Source organism: Amblyomma mixtum, chromosome 5 (assembly GCF_055824585.1).
Source record: "Amblyomma mixtum isolate Tamu chromosome 5, ASM5582458v1, whole genome shotgun sequence".
NCBI lineage: Eukaryota > Metazoa > Arthropoda > Arachnida > Ixodida > Ixodidae > Amblyomma > Amblyomma mixtum.
The window spans coordinates 164,283,887-164,299,749 of NC_143016.1; the positions used below are offsets into that span (position 1 = coordinate 164,283,887).

The window sequence follows — 15,863 nt, forward strand, 5'->3', positions numbered from 1 at the left end:
TGTTCCCGAGCACTCCAGTGCAGCAGGTCGGATGCGTGGCCACGAAGGAAGCTCATATTTCTGAAAGCCGCGGAATGCTCAAGCGTTTGCTTTCATGCCACTTCTATGCACTTGAAAAAAGGACTCTTGGAGTGGGTAGGCTGCAGCCTTCCAGGACCATGGAGCTCTTAACTAGCCATGCCTGAGCCCCGAAGTGCTGTTTATATTTGATTACTTCATACATTCATCCATGGGGCGACCTTACTGATCTTCGTGGTGCTATATCCGAAAAGCAGGGCTACAGAAAAATTACTAAAATAGTCGCGGGCGCAGGGACCGCGTTTCTGTATACAGACGAAACGCAAAAGGCATCCGTTTGCTCTGTGATGCTGTGTGATGCCGGAGTACGTTAAACAATCCCAGGCGGACAAAAATTAATATAACCCCTCTACTATAGGGCATATCCTGTATTTGTAGGTAGTGTATATTGCCACCCTACCCCTACCCTTCCTTCTATTGCTCCCCCCCCCCCCCCCCCCACCACGTTCTTCGGCCCCTCTCTGTCCTTTTATTTCCGCTAGCCGCAGCTCAGGTGCTTCAGGTTTCGATGGCAGATACCGTGGCTAGTAACATCTTTTCCTTTCATTGTTATTTTTACTTTTTTTTTGTTTTCGTGAACAATAAATAGCCACTAACAACAACGACAACTTACTATACGGAGTCGCTCGAAGCGCATGCGTCGCTTCAGGATGGCTAACTCCACAGTTTACAATTTGTAGCATGAATGGAAGTGTTAAGGGCGGAGTGGTAATAAGCAGTAATTACGGCACTGACGTTGTGCGCGGGAAACACACCTTGAGAAAAGAAATGGGGAGGAGGAGTGAATGGAGGCGAGAGAGAGACAGTCGCCGCAGCGGTAGGCTTCGAATAATTTCAAACTCCTGGGGTTCTTGAAAGTGCGTTGACAGCACACAGCGCACTGCCGTTTTTTGTTTACGCCTCCAGCATGCGGAATTAAGTTATGGGCGAGGGCAGAATTGTGAAATACAGCACGTTTTTTTCACCACCTATAGCACATGGGGAGAATGGATCTGCTCGATGAAGTTTAGCAGCATGAACCGATTGAGGGTTTATTTATTTATTAAGTTCTCAAAGGCCCCATCTATAGGGAATTACATGAGGGGGTGGCGGGAAGTACGGCAGATATGGCAAAAAAAAATGATTTTCGGTGGCAGTCCTGAATTGTAGATGTGTTAAGGAAGCGATTGACCGGAAAGGTCGTTCCAGTCGAGTACAGTATGCAGAAAAAATGATTCTTGGAATATTGTGGTATGGGGTAGACGGCTTTGGGATGGCTACGATGGGATAAACTATGGGCTGGACGGGTGAACTCGTTGTTGGGTGTGAAGCTGTGAAAAAATTTACGATAAAGAGAAAGGCGAGCTAGTTTGCGGTGGGGTGCTAGAGTACAAAGTTCAAGTTTGGGTTTTAGTTGGCTTACACCAGTGCGGTAAGAACATTTCGAAAGAATGAATCGTGAAGCACGATTCCAGTAAATTACACAGGTTAGTTTGGTGAGGATCAAATATAGAATGTGCGTACTCTAGTTTAAGTCTGACAAGCGATACAAAAGCGATTAGCATGACTGAAGGGGGTGCATGGAAATCTTACGCTGTAAGTAGCCAACGACGCGACTGGCAGAGTTAGCTATATGAGTAATATGACAGGACCAGGATGGATGACTGCGGATATATTTAAGTACTTGCTAGTGTCGGTTTGAGTTATAGGACAACCGTAAATGATATAGTTAGGAGATGAGTAGTTCCGTCCGCGATGGAAAGAGAATATATGTTTTATTGACATTTATTTGCATTAGCCATGTGTCGCATCACTGTTGCACCCTATAGGGGTTATTCATGTAATAACGCTCAAAGCGCTACAAGCAGTAGTCGTTTTCTGGCCCCAGCATGCCAGCCCTAGCAGTCAGAGCTGTGACCCCCAACCTGCGGTGCGGTAAGTAGGCAACACGGCTGGTTCGGGCCAGAGGGGACACACTAGTGTTCTACTCGGATGAGCGTTTATTGCTCCCCAGCAATACACAAGCAGCAACCAAACAACCGCTGTAACTAGGGGTTGTTCCACTCGCATACGGGGGTGAAAAGTACAAAAGGGGTGAACACACGCGAAGTGGTGGGGGAGGAAAGTTCTGGCCCGCCGCAGTCATGTCACACGCGAGAGCGATACGGTGACGTCAGCGGTATGCGTCGCAGATGTGGGATCCGTGCGTATGCACGGCTGCCGAAAGAACACCCCCGAGGCTCGTGAGCACCGTGCCTTCTCCTGGGCTCTAGAGAGGAGGTCTCTGTTCTAATAAGGAAAAGAGGGAAAGCCTTCGCGGGGCGTGGTAGGAAGCCGGGGCGGCGTGTGTGCCCTTCCTTGCAAAGCTCTGGAACAGCGCGCGCATAACATCGCGTGACATTTACGCGCGGCCGTGACTACGGGGCAGAGGATTCACGTGTGTCCCCACAACTTTGAGGAAATCGTTCTGCATGTCGGTAATGGTTTATGGTTTATAGGGCTTTAACGTTCCAAAGCGACTCAGGCTATCAGGGGAAGAGTAGTGAGTGGCCCTGGAAATTTCAACCACCTGGGGTTCTTTAATGTGCACTGGCATCGCATAGAACACGGGCCTCTAGAATTTCGCCCCCATCGAAATCCGACCCGCGTCAGCAGCCGGGTGCCATAACCGCTGAGCCACCGCGGCGGCATGTAGGGCGGTAACATATGATAGGCTATTTATGAAACGGTATATCACACGATCATGCCAAACAGCGAGAACGTTTTTGCAGGCTAGTTGGTGCATGCTGGAGTTCTTTTCTAGCGCATATAGACGCCACAGGAAGGAACGAACATGACAGGACAGAGCACTAACCTAGTTCTCTAGACTTTCAGGCCGCATGGATAATAATGGGAACGAGTTGGAATGGTTTCAAAGAGTTGAGGAAAAGAACGCCTGCAGAACTAGACACATAACTTGCGAGGACGTTTTCGCAGGCTAGTTGGTACATTAGTGGAATTATTTTCTAGCGCATATAGACACCACACCAAGGAACGAACGAATTCCAGTAATGTACCAACTAGCCTGCAAAAATATTCTCCGAAGTTGTCTCTAGTTCGCAAGCGTTCGTTTCCTCTACTAGCTGAAACCATTCCAACTTGTTCCGATCATTGGCCATGTGGCCTGCAAGTCCAGAAAACTTGGTTAGCGCTCTGTCCTGTCAAGTTCGTTCCTTCCTGTGGTGTCTATATTACTAAAAAAAGAATTACAGTCGGCAAACAGGCTTACATTAGACGTTATGTTGTTGGTAGGTAGTCAGTGTAAATGAGGAAAAGTAGGGGGCCTAGTACAGCACCTGACCAGACATCGAAGAGGGCGGATGAATGCGAATTGGCACCGACAGCAAACTGGAGACGATTGGTTAGGCAATCCCTGATCCAGCTGAGCACACAAGCGTCTAAGATGAGACCTGACAGTTTGAGTAGCAGGTGTGATGTGGGAGATCGTCGAAGGGTTTCTCAAAATCTAAAAAAAGGCGTCAGTGGATATGTTAAGGTCACCGTTGATGTGAATATCATAAAAGAAAATAGCAAGATGGGTTCACAAGAGTGGCCTTGACGGAAGCCATGCTGGTTGGGGTGAAAAAAGCTGACGGATGATAGGAAAGTTGCAACATGACAGCAAATAATATTCCCCATAATTTTTGAACAAACACTTGTGATCGACATCGGCCGGTAGTTACTGTGGCAAGAGCGGTTACCTTCTTTTGAAGACAGGAACAACGTTCCCAATCCTCTAGTCAGTGGGAATGGTACCAGTAGTGAGCGTCTGCGGAAATATGAGCGACAAAACAAAGCCACTGACATGTTAAGTATTCTTAATCACTTTAGCATTAATGCCATCTGTTCCCGCTGGGGACGAATCAGTGCATTAGAGATAACGTTTGGGTCGAAGGATGTAGGATACATTTCAGGATAAGCATATTCTCGTGGCAATGGGAAGTTTACAAGGGACTCATTAGTGAAGACAGCACGAAATGTATCATTTAGGACATCACTAACTTCGTGTTTAGATACACTGCAGCCATCGGTATGAAACAAAGAAATATTTGTTGAAACAGAAGGATTGATCATTTTCCAAACTTTTTGGGCCGTTAAGCAGCATGCAGGGCAGTGTGTTGCAGGAAAAGTTGTGTTTGGCGGTATGTAATGATTTTTTGTACTCGCCTGCGGCACAAAAATACTTATCCAAAGCTGTGTCATTGTTTGAATGCTTAGCAGTACGAAAAAGCCTTTTTTCCTTGTTATTCAGCGTTTTAATATTGATTTGAACCGTGCTGACTGCGCACGCTCAGTTATTGTGATAGTGGGAACGTACCTTGCGATTAGACGTAGCATTTATGCTTTAAAAAATTGCCAGTTAGTTTCAACAAGACGCTCTTGATGACTGGCTGCAAAAGTGTCACAAAACGATGCTATCTCAGCATTCATACCTATAGTTCACCTTTTTGAGAGAATGTTAATGGTTTCTTAGTTCTTTTTTTGCTTCTGAGTGCACTGCAATGGAGAGAACCGCAGACTACAGCGTGATCGGTTGGGGAGGGAAGGAAGGTAAACGAAGAAAAGATAGCATGTGTTGTTAAAACGAATTCTAGAATATTAGATGAGCGGTACATTAATGCGATTGGATTATGTGACCGGCTGCTACAGACCGAAACTCAGGCAAGAGTTCACTTTCGGTGTTGCACTTTGGCAAGGTGCAAGATGGATTAGTTCAGTTTATGGAAAGAAAATTGAAATCACCAAAAAGCTATGGGAGTGTTGTGATACATTGGCGTTAGAGCTTGGATTCTGTCATGAAATAAAGTAAAGAAAGAGGCATCATTGATTGGGGGTTGATAACTAACACCAATTAAAAAGCGTGGAAAGGTAGGATTACAACGGATCAAAATCATTTCAACCGGAGTTCATCGTCGTCATGCGACATGGCGGTGAAACAGCTTCTCCTCCACACAGCTCTGAGTTGCATATCTTTTTGCATAGTTTTTGTTTTACCCGTGTTCCATGAGGTGTTTCACTGTCAAGAAAAAACAGCCTGGGGGCAGCTTGACGAGCTCAAACCACCAGCCTTGGAACAGCGACAGCATTGGTTATACGCACTTGGCATTGAAGAATTATCGTACATTACAAAGCAGGTTACATTTGGGGAATATCTACAGGCACTAGGAAAATACTTATAAAAAAGTAAAGTTGCGCTTAGATAAAACACTACAATGTACACCATTTATCAGATGTAAAGAAGGGGATGGGTTCGCTTCTGGGCCATGTTGTGGCACCCTTGCAACTTCCTAGGAAGTCCTAACTTACATAGTGCAAGGACTGCGGTTCCGCCTACCCTGAAGAGATTTGGAACGTCGGTGATGCATAATAAGCTGCATAGCGTTGCCTCAAAAGCCAATTCCTTGGAATTTATACTTTTGACAAAGGCTGTTCATGGCATGGGACAGGCGCTTGTGTCTTTTGTGTGTGCTAACGTCTTTTGCACTTTGCAAGACCAAAGCCTAATGTCACAAGTGCTGGCCCTTGGCGCCCTCGAACAGAATGTATGCATGGCGCGTACATGCCTGCCAACACTCTTGTCTCATAACTAGCTGCCATTAGAATGGCACCTACCGCAACCATGCCTGCTGAATGTGATAGCCAAGAAGGAGCGCATTCTCATAATGTACGCATGAACGCGCCATTCTGTCGCAAGTGCGACAGTGCTCAGTGCGCATCTACCTGGCTGGTGTCTGCCGCTGTCGATGCGGAGCTCATGGAGCACTAGGGACGAACACAGGGGAGTCTTAACTCCCGCGAGACTTGAGAGCCGCCCCAAAAAGCGGCCCAGAGCTACCCTGCTTTGGCTCCGAATAGGCTCTTCGCTTTTGACGATGAGAAAGGGAATTGCAGTTGTTGAACAATTTCTTTATTCATTACTGTGATGGTCATTGTTACATTAGACTCTTCTTGACCTTGCTTAGTGAACGTCCATTATGAAGTGCTAGGTATGTGTTGGTTCACTCTAGGGCATCTTTAACACTACTTGCTGCCGCATCATTGCTTATTATATACAAGGGTTAAATTCCTTCTCGAATGGCGTGAAATCATCGATATGCAGCAGTGTGCTATGAAAACAGGGAAACCGACCACATGGTCCGCCTTGAATGAATACCGCTGAGAGTATTTATACAGAAATACCACTTTCTCGCTGTATTGTTGACCTTACTTAATAGAGGTTGATGGCACCACTTGGAGATCTGATACCCTAGGCTGTCTGGCTAACCTATGAGTTCGTGGCACACTAATTCTCTGAAGGACTAGTCCTATCTATGCCCGCTCTATGCTTGTATTGTGGGTTGTCCCAAGGTCGATAGAGCGGTTTCAGCGTGGTAGGCAGCTTTGCAATAGTACTATGGAATTGCTCTCAGGAGCTTGTAGACGAATGAATCAATCCGTCTTGCTTTAAGCGTATCGAAACGCCATAACTTACGTTCGTTGTTCGTACCAGCAGTCATTGCAGATTTCACAGTTATATCAGGAGTCGACGGCTTTATCAACTGGGTTTGGGGGTGCAAAAAAATATCCCACCGAGCGCTACTTCTGTGGTGCGTCTCAGGTTGCATTTAAGCGTCTGCCTTCTTCTGTGCTGTACATGTGTATTTTAGTGCAAACATTGTGCACGGGAAAAGCGCAACATTCTCATGGATCTCGATGGCAGTGCCAGATGGCAGTGCTAATCATGGCAGTACTAATCAAACTTGAAACCTCGTCCACCGGCTATCCGCGTGCTCTTAGTCAGGAAATCACGACGCCTAGTCCAAGATGCTCTAGACTGGGGTAATGCATTGCAGTGGCAGATGAAACGTTCCTGAGGCTTTCCGCAGTGTTGCGAGGTCAGCACTTTCGGCGGGGCTAAAAACGGGCATTTGAGCTGTGGTATTTGCTTAGTATTGCAGCTATCCTGGCACGTGATAACTGCGACGATCGTGTACGTTTTGCGGTACGCCTTATTTTCAGGCCAGTTCACTCACCGTAGATAGCCCACCAGTGCAAAATGCAGCGGGGCCCAACCAAAGTCTCTGCGTGGGCTCCGGAACTCCCAGTCAAGATGAGGCGGAGATCCAGAGCGGATCATCTCCGGCCACCGGAACTCCCAGTCAACGTGCGGCGGAGATCCAGAGCGGATCATCTCCGGCCTCCGGAACACCCAGTCAAGATCAGGCGGAGATCCAGAGCGGATCATCTCCGGCCGCCGGAACTCCCAGTCAAGATGAGGCGGAGATCCAGAGCGGATCATCTCCGGCCGAGTTCCCTGGTCTTCTTGGGAAGGCGTTGTCCGGTTAGTGACGCATACTCCAATTAACGTCCTGGCTCTTTGCGGTTTCTTTCGGGCAGCCTGTCGCGAGCGCATGCGGCAGGCCGAGTGAGCGCCCCTAAACCTGAGCGGTCATCGGCTTGGTGCTTTTTTCAGACCCGAATGCTCTCAACTCCGACGAGCTGCAGTGGCTTGCGCATTCCACCTTCTCAATGGCCAGCAAGACTGCTGACTATGCCGTGCCAGCCGCCCAACTCTGCTGCGACATCGTCGAGGTAAGCGTGTCCTCGTTTTTTTTTCGAAGTATAGCGAAGCCCAGTTGCTATTCGTCAGGCTATGTAAGGTGGTGCCCGGCTATGTAACGTACCTTTTCACTCACCTTTACGTTGTAAGAAACGCTTCTGTCAGTCAAAACTGGTGTAATTTACATTATAGAACACCGATTTTACAAGTAAAAGGAAGCGTACGCAGCTGCTATAAATTTATAACTTGCATGAATTTCATTTTCCTCGCATAGCATAAAGGTTGTAATCGAATGTATCAAGTATGAGGTCACATTACCAGTGAACAATGAACACAAGTTTTTAGGAGTAACTTTTGACAAAAAACTCACATTCCTGCCACACATAAACACCCTCAAAAAGAAAGCTTCTCAATCCCTGAATATAATAAAAGTACTGTCACGAAAAAATTGGGGTTCCGACAGAACATGTCTTTTAAAAATTTACCGTTCTGTAGTACGCTCTACCCTTGATTATGGATGCATAGTGTATGGCTCAGCGAGACCATCATACCTTAAACGACTAGATCCAGTGCACAACCTAGGTTTGCGTCTTTCCACCGGTGCATACAGGACGTCACCCATAAACAGTCTTTATGCAGAAACCAACGAACCATCACTTACAGATCGAAGAACCATGCTCACATGCTCGTACATTTTAAAAATCCGTTCGATGCCCAAACACCTATGTTACCCCATAGTCACAAAATGCCCATCAAGAACACTGTATAACAACAAGCCGCTAGCTATAAGACCACTCCTCCTGCGTTTTGAAGAGATGTGCCAAAACATCAGCGTTCTAGACACATTACCTGCCATTGCACCAAGACGAAATCCACTGCCTCCATGGTACAATTTTCCTGCAATCTGTGACCTCACTCTTACACACTTCCATAAAGAACAAACTCCACAACAACATATAATACAAGAATTCCTTGCACTGGAAGAAAAATACAATAGTTTTACGGATTTCTACACGGATGGATCAAAAACAGATGTTTACGTAGGAAGCGCAGTGGTACGAGGGAATTCGGAGAAAACAATAAGACTTCCACAGTGCACATCCATCTTCACTGCAGAAAGTTACGCAATCTGTATGGCCATAGAAAAAATAGTTAACGAGAACCTCCCAAACAGTATTATTTATAGAGACTCCTTAAGTGTAATTACAGCTCTCCACTCTGGAAACGCTATCACTCCTATACTTGGTGACATCATACACGACATAGTAACAGCCACAGCTCGAGGACAAAACATAAAACTCTGCTGGGTACCTAGTCATGTTGGAATAACAGGCAACGAGAGAGCAGATTTGTGTGCTGCTAAGGCTCGTGGAAAGGAAATTAAAAAAGTAAGTATACCCTGTAATGACTGCATGAAATCAATAGAAAGGAAACTAAGGAAAAAGTGGCAGTCGGCTTGGAACAGTGAAGTAAAAATAAACTGCACTTGGTAAAACCAGTTTTAGGTGAATTTAAGTCGTGTGTGCACCAGGAACGTTTTAAAGAAGTTATCTTATGCCGTCTCCGAATAGGCCACACGCACCTTACACACAACTTTCTCCTTAGAAAAAAAGAAAAACCTGTTTGCGAAGAATGCGGAGACGAACTTACGGTTAACCATATTGTAATATCTTGTGTTAAACTTGAAAAACTGAGAAAAAAGTACTTTAGTCAATTTTATAGAGAATGCATTCCTTTTCATCCAGCACTGCTCTTAGACGATAATGCCATTGTTAACATTCCTTCTATATTTAGCTTTTTAAAAGAAGCAGGCGTACTGGAAAAACTATAATTATTTAACCACTGGCTCACTCTATTGCACGATACACCTCAGCCACTTTCTCATTCATGTGAAGAAGGCTGAGGTTTTTATTTTATCGGTTGGGATCCTCGACATCCTTGGCAAGCCAAGGATGGCCGCTGAGGCTACCTGACCTTTTTAAAGCTTTTACCATTAGCCATTGCTAGATCTCGTCTTCTCCGTTATTACTGATCACGTTTCTCATTTTTATTAAATCCCACAGAAAACATTTTCCATACCTTGTGCTTGGCGCATGATACCCTTAGCTGCCTATGTGCCATAAAACCCAACACAACACAACACACAAGTATTCCCTCTTCTTTGCACTTTACATTGATGTGGGAAGATGTCGCGGAGAATATGCACGCCCGATTCCACTCAGAACCCGTAGGTTTCTGTGACCTGCGGGCGCTTTGAGGTGCCCAGTAGTCACAAAAAGGGTAGAACGTGCACACACAAGGTTTGCTTCTTTGGTTAACAGAAAGAAAAGCCCTGCGGAAAATTTATTCCGGGACCAAAGCGAAAGTATATCGGCTGTCGGAACTTCGTCTTGAAGGGAACGGCCCCTGCAGGCGAGCCACAAGATGATGGCAGCCAAGGACGAGTGTTATTTTCTTCTTAACCCGCGTGGTGTCACAGGCGACACCGTTCCTTTTAACATGGGCTCCTGTCACCTAGACGGAGCCGCTGGGCTGCTTCGTCTTCCCGAAGTGTTTTGTCCCATGGAGTTTCTTACTATTACCCAGAGGGAAAGCTGGCGGCGCTGCACTTCAGCCACCATGGACGCTCAAAGCATCATGGGACGGTGAGCTACTTGGTGTGGGACAGTCGTATTTTTTTGGGAACACGGAGTGGTTCTATTGAATTGTTTCATTCCGAAAACGGTGTTCGTGTGTGCGCAGACGACTTTAGCGCGAATGCAGTGTGCAAAAGCCGTAGTAGTGAAAACGCAACGACACACGACGCCAATCCCACCTCGTGAGCCAATATACGCGGCTATCGCAGACGGTTCCTGGGCGCCGCCTGCTAAACCGCTTACACATCCAACACACATGCATACCAGAGGGGACGGAGAACATCCCGGTGCTGTGGCGCCTCATGCTCTTGGTCGCTCCGCTCCCTCGTAACATGGATATGGCTTCACATGAAGACAGACGACAAGCGCGGGTTCGCACGCTTGAGAAGCAATATGGATATAAAGAGGGCGTCTACTACGTGGAAATCACAGGGCCGTCGCCCACGGGATTCTTCACGGCTGCCGTTGTCCACCGGGGAATGAATGTCGATGGCCTATCTTTTCGGGCCCCAAATTCAACACGAGCGGAGGAAGTCGCAATAGCTCTCGCTGCCGCCAATCCAAAATCGAGACTCTCGCCGGGCCTGTGAACATTCTCTTGCAGGCGAAATATCCCCTCTTGCCTCCCAAATTCTAAGACGCGCTCCCGCCGATCCAACTCGCAAAAAAGTGATCTGGGCTCCTGGCCACCAGGGTTTACGAGGCAATGAGGCCGCTGATGCGGCCGCCCGAGCGCTCACACACCGGGCTCCTCATCCTAGCTCTCCTGGCTCAGAAGCTCATAAACCGCTTCTGCGGTTCCGCGAAATCCTAATTCATTATTGCGACAGCCACCGTCTCTACCCAGCCAAGGGGCTGAGTAAGGCGGAGGAGCGAACTCTGCGGCTCTGTCCTGCCATAGCAAAACACTTCGATCCGAACACAGATGGGCGCTGCCCGCACTGTGGAGAGATCTGCGATATCTTTCACATGATGTGGGCATGTACTCAGAATCCTCACCTTCCCCCACCCCCACCCGAGAGGCATGGGAGACTGCCCTCCTCAACTGCTCCACACTGGAGTCTCAAAGGGCTCTAGTAAAGCGGGCGCGAGACGGGGCCTCGACGTGCGGTGTCCCGGACTAAGGATACCGACCATGTAGCAGGTTTTTTGACCCTCAAACTCTCTTTGCAAATTAAAGTTTTTCACCACCACCACGACGCCAATAAAAGGTTTCGCTTTTCCTAAATGCCATTAAAAAACTCTTAAAGTATCTAAGAAATGACATTTTTTTGAAAACATATTTACTTTTTAAAATGCACTTCTTAATTACGAAATATTAGTTTTTGTAGTGTTCATTACATGGCCAAAAGGAAAGCTAGCCGTCTCTTATTTTGGGCAAACTTTGCACTTAAATGCTTTTCTGCTCGTTTGTTGCAATTTACAGACAGGATATTGAATTTTAGAACATTCGTAGTTCTCGAACAGCTTTATTTTTCTATTATTTTTTGGCCAAAAGTGGTAGTTCTGCAGGCGGTAGCTCACCGCCTCATGATGCTTTGAGCGCCCACGGTGGCTGAAGTGGTCTCGAGGGGCCTCCATGCAAACTCCCATAGACGGGTTGCCTGCTTTTCCTCTAGGTAATAGCAAGAAACCCTATGGTTTTGTCCCAACTGCTCGATGTATCTCGTCTCCCTCGTGGCCTCCAGAGGGTGGCCGACGAGGCCTTCCTACAGAAGCTGCTGGCACTGGGCCAAGATGGCCTCATTGAGCGCATAGAGTCAGCGCTTATGGCAGACGCCGAAGAGGAGCCGCTCAACTGGCTGCCCTTCGTCACCTTCTTGGCGGAGCTCCTGGTGCGGCTGAGGAGGTCGGAGGGCGGTGGTGACGTAGCGGCTTGCTACGCCTGGGCGGAGCCCACGATGACTCCCACGCACCAGCTTGCCGTGCTGCTGTGCGCCTGCTGCCGAGCCCAGCTGTGGTTTCCCTCGCTGGGCACCGGAGAAGAGGTATGCCACTTTCTTTTTACAGAGTTCGTCTCCTAGACCGCGAAGTCGTATTTATTGGTTTTATCGACCATGAATGCTTCTTTCACAGCCGGAAACACCTCAACATGCTCGGAAACGGTCAACGATTTCAATTTTACCGAGGACAGTAATAGCAGGCTGCTGTCCTCAGTGTACCTCTTGAAGGGAAATGAATTAACCATCTGAAACTATGACAGTGCGAAAAATTGCTGAGGGTCAGCTTGGCTAAGCCTGGGGAATGCGAAGCATATTAGTGGCTAGGCTTGGTAATACATGGCTTTCCTTGGTTGAATACTTGGCTTTCCTTGGTTGAATACTTGGTCATTTTAATACAACCACTAGAAGCCTTCGTCGTGGGGGAAGACAACGGCATGGCTACAGCGGAACGCCGACTAACCCCGAGACGCGCGTTGGGTGAGCGCCTGGATTGCCACGGAAGCCGCGTCTGCCTGCCCGGTGGAGCGAGCGTTTCACCTACACCGAGTGTGAACGCGCGTTCGAAATGCGCGGGAATGCGCGGGTGTGACGGCTAGGGGTCCCACGGCGACGGCGCGAGGTGGAGGCCGGCTCTCTCATCCGATGTCACGTGGTGTGACGTCACGGTGTCACGTGGTGTCACGGCTAGTGGTCCCACGGCGACGGCGTGAGTGGTAGCTCTAGCAATATGCTTCGCATAAAAATTGCCTGTGGCTTAGCTTAGGTTAAGCCTGGATATCTCGAAGCGAAATGCTGCGGCAAGGCGGAGGAGGAGCCGCGCGTGTAGTGAATACGGTGCTGTAAGGTTGCTTTAAAAACGTACTGTGGCGTGCATTCCTCTCGGGTGTACACCAAGATATGAGAGACAGGCATTTGCTTTCCTTAAAAGCAATTTTCATTTCATTTACCTGAAGGCCCCTACGGTGTGGTTCAAGGTATCCACCGAAATATGAGAGAGACAGGCGTCTTTTCCTTTCCTTAAAACCAACTTTCTTTTCATTTTCCTTCCCTTACGGCGCGGTTCGGGTGTCCACCGCGACGTCACGCAGTTCGCACATGCGCACCTGTGACTTTTTCTGACGACGGGGCCCACGCTAGCGTAGGTGTTGACTAGCCTAGTGAAGATTTTCGCTTCAGAAGGAGAGACGCTGGGAAAGCTGTTCGACCTAGGCTTATTCCGCCTGCAAACCTGTATCTTGATCAATGAATTTCTTCGCTGAAGTGCGTAAATAAAAAGGTAAAGAAAAAAAAAGCTTTCAACACTTACTCTTGTTGCCTAAAATGGGAAATTGAGCGAGATACCGTAAATGTTAGCATTTTTTTCTTCAGATCTCTCGCCCTTTCACACCTTTCGTAATCGATCCCTTCCTGGTACGGTCCGTGTATCGACCTACTGCTGGACTGCTGCCGACACTTTCTAATAACTCTTTATTACCTTTAGGCAGATGCGCACTCCGTGTGGCTTCGGCAGAGCGAGAAGGCTAGTCCCTCGATATATGCTATGGATGAATGAGGTGTGACGCCATCCCGCGGCAATGTTTTGAGGGTACTGTTAACAGATTTCGCTGTAAATGTAGCTGTCCGCCAGCGTTTTTCGATCTGAAAGGCCGCAGCGCACAGCTTGCCATTTTCTCTCTCTCAACTCTTGAGTGTATTCTGTTTCAGCGTCTCTGGAGCTTAGGCTTTTTTTTTTTGCTATACATCCTGCTCTTATTCTTGCTGTTTGTAAGTCGGATAGTTTCCTGGGCCTTTGCTTATTTTTACTTCCTCTCGATTCCCCTAATATTAGGCACAGTAGGAGGCTTCTCAGTGCATGCACTGATTATGCCTGAGCGCTCCCTGTTTTTCGAACGGGCCGATAGTTAGCTACCTATTTTGTGTGACTTACGAGCTGGTTTGCGTTTTTTGTGTCGGACCCTGGTGTGTCAATTTCCATATCTCACGGCAGAAAGGATGCAGGCAGAGAGCAGCTAAACGAAACTAAAGAATGCTAATTTTCCTCCAACATTATGGCAGGCACTGGCCTATTTACGGGCCCTGCAAATTGGGTATACATTTCAATTTTTTCTCAGGAGGAGGGAAGGAGGCCCTGAGACCTCCGGATTAAGCCAACTCCTCGTGCACATTTGACGGGCTTGAACAGCATGCAGAAATAATGCCGAACACAATAGCACATCACATCTAAAACGGAGTCGTCGTCTCCGCCGTCTGCTTCCTGCTCGCTCCAGGTCGAATGCTTGCTGGCGGTGCTGACCATCGCCGGGAAGGACATGGAAAGCGAGGCGCCGGAGGAGGTGCGGGAGCTCTTTTCCACCCTCCGCCAAGCCTTCGTGCGGCCAGGACTTCCGGCAAGCGCCCGTTTGGACCTGATGGAACTGATAGAGCTCCGTGCAGCGGGATGGCACTTGACCACGACCCAGAGGGAGTACTACGATTCCCGCGCCTCGGCCGTCGTCGAAGCTGAAGGCTGGAGTTCCAGCTCAGCCCCGCCATGGTCATCACCCTGTGCTCTTTAGCTCTCCTTGAGGCGGCATTACATTCAATGTAGATTGAGAAAATACACAATAATAAAAGAGGAATGAACACGAAGTACATACATATATTCATTGCAGCTCTAAGCCGCTGAGGAGAATGAAGGGGGTTAGGCTTTTTAAGCTGTTCGTGTCTTTTCTATGGCAACCGTAGACACCTTGCGTTAGTTCCTAAGAGCAGCTTTTGTTTTCCGCTTGGTTCTTCTTCCGAAAATTCCTTTATCTTATCACAAAGTAAAAAGCCGTCACAACCTTCGTTTCTACTGTGAAAAATCCAAGAATATTTCGTTACCATTGCAAATACAACGCAGTAACCGCGAATGTGTGTCGCAGCTTATAGTCTGAAGCTGTAGCTTGAAAAGAAGGATTTCCTTCAAGGCAAAAAGTGCACTTGAAAATATCCTTCGCTTGCATCAGCTCTCCATCAGCTTGAAGGGCATGGCAACGCAGAAAGAAAAACACGAGGTGTCGACATGCCCTTGCGGTTGCAGCGAATGTGTCCTTTCAACCCCTTAAGCTTGTCCAGGTTGACATTTTAAAAGTAAAAAATATGCTCTTTATATATCTTTGCTTGCAAGCTTACTGCATGCAGCTCTTCAGCCAAGTGGCTTCCAGGTAAAACTGCGTTTTTTGTTTAGTGATTCTGACAGCATTAAATAATAAAATTAAGAAACTACCTCCTTATCGCCGAAATGCGTCCACTACTTGAGTTATTCAGATGGCATATGCAACTGCATTATCTGCCAAATCATGTTTCGTTTTGCACAGAGACGTAAAAAAATTGGCTGTGGCTTAGCTTCGTTAAGCCTGGTAATTGCGAAGCGATACGTGGTTCTGCTGCCGTTCTTCTCGTTCTTCTGTCTCCGTAGCTCGCTGATGCTTTCTCTTTGCAACCTGCCGAAGCGTATAGGCTGGAGGCGGCATCTCATGGGCTTGACGAGAAGAGCGCAGTCAGGCCGCGGCCGTGGCTATGCGCCGCGCAAGGCAACGGCGTGAGATGGGGCCCCGTTTTAAGCAGATGGTATGACGTCACATAGCGAGCAGCGCCCCTGGTGAGAGGAGCGGGAGTCAGGCCGTG

At 47.8% G+C, this 15,863-nt stretch overlaps 1 protein-coding gene across 3 annotated transcripts in view; it reads left to right on the plus strand.

Moving 5' to 3' along the window:
* The window catches only part of LOC149344472 (uncharacterized), a 42,743-nt gene extending 27,900 nt beyond the window's left edge, over window positions 1-14,843 (plus strand). For all 3 annotated transcript variants that reach the window (XM_089546294.1, XM_089546293.1, XM_089546292.1), the window contains 4 exons: window positions 7,096-7,417; window positions 7,550-7,668; window positions 11,961-12,260; window positions 14,483-14,843. In XM_089546294.1, coding sequence (XP_089402420.1) covers window positions 7,096-7,417; window positions 7,550-7,668; window positions 11,961-12,260; window positions 14,483-14,770 — 1,029 coding nt within the window. In that variant the 3' untranslated portion in view covers window positions 14,771-14,843. The remainder of the gene's footprint in view (window positions 1-7,095; window positions 7,418-7,549; window positions 7,669-11,960; window positions 12,261-14,482) is intronic.
* The last annotated feature ends 1,020 nt before the right edge of the window (window positions 14,844-15,863 follow it).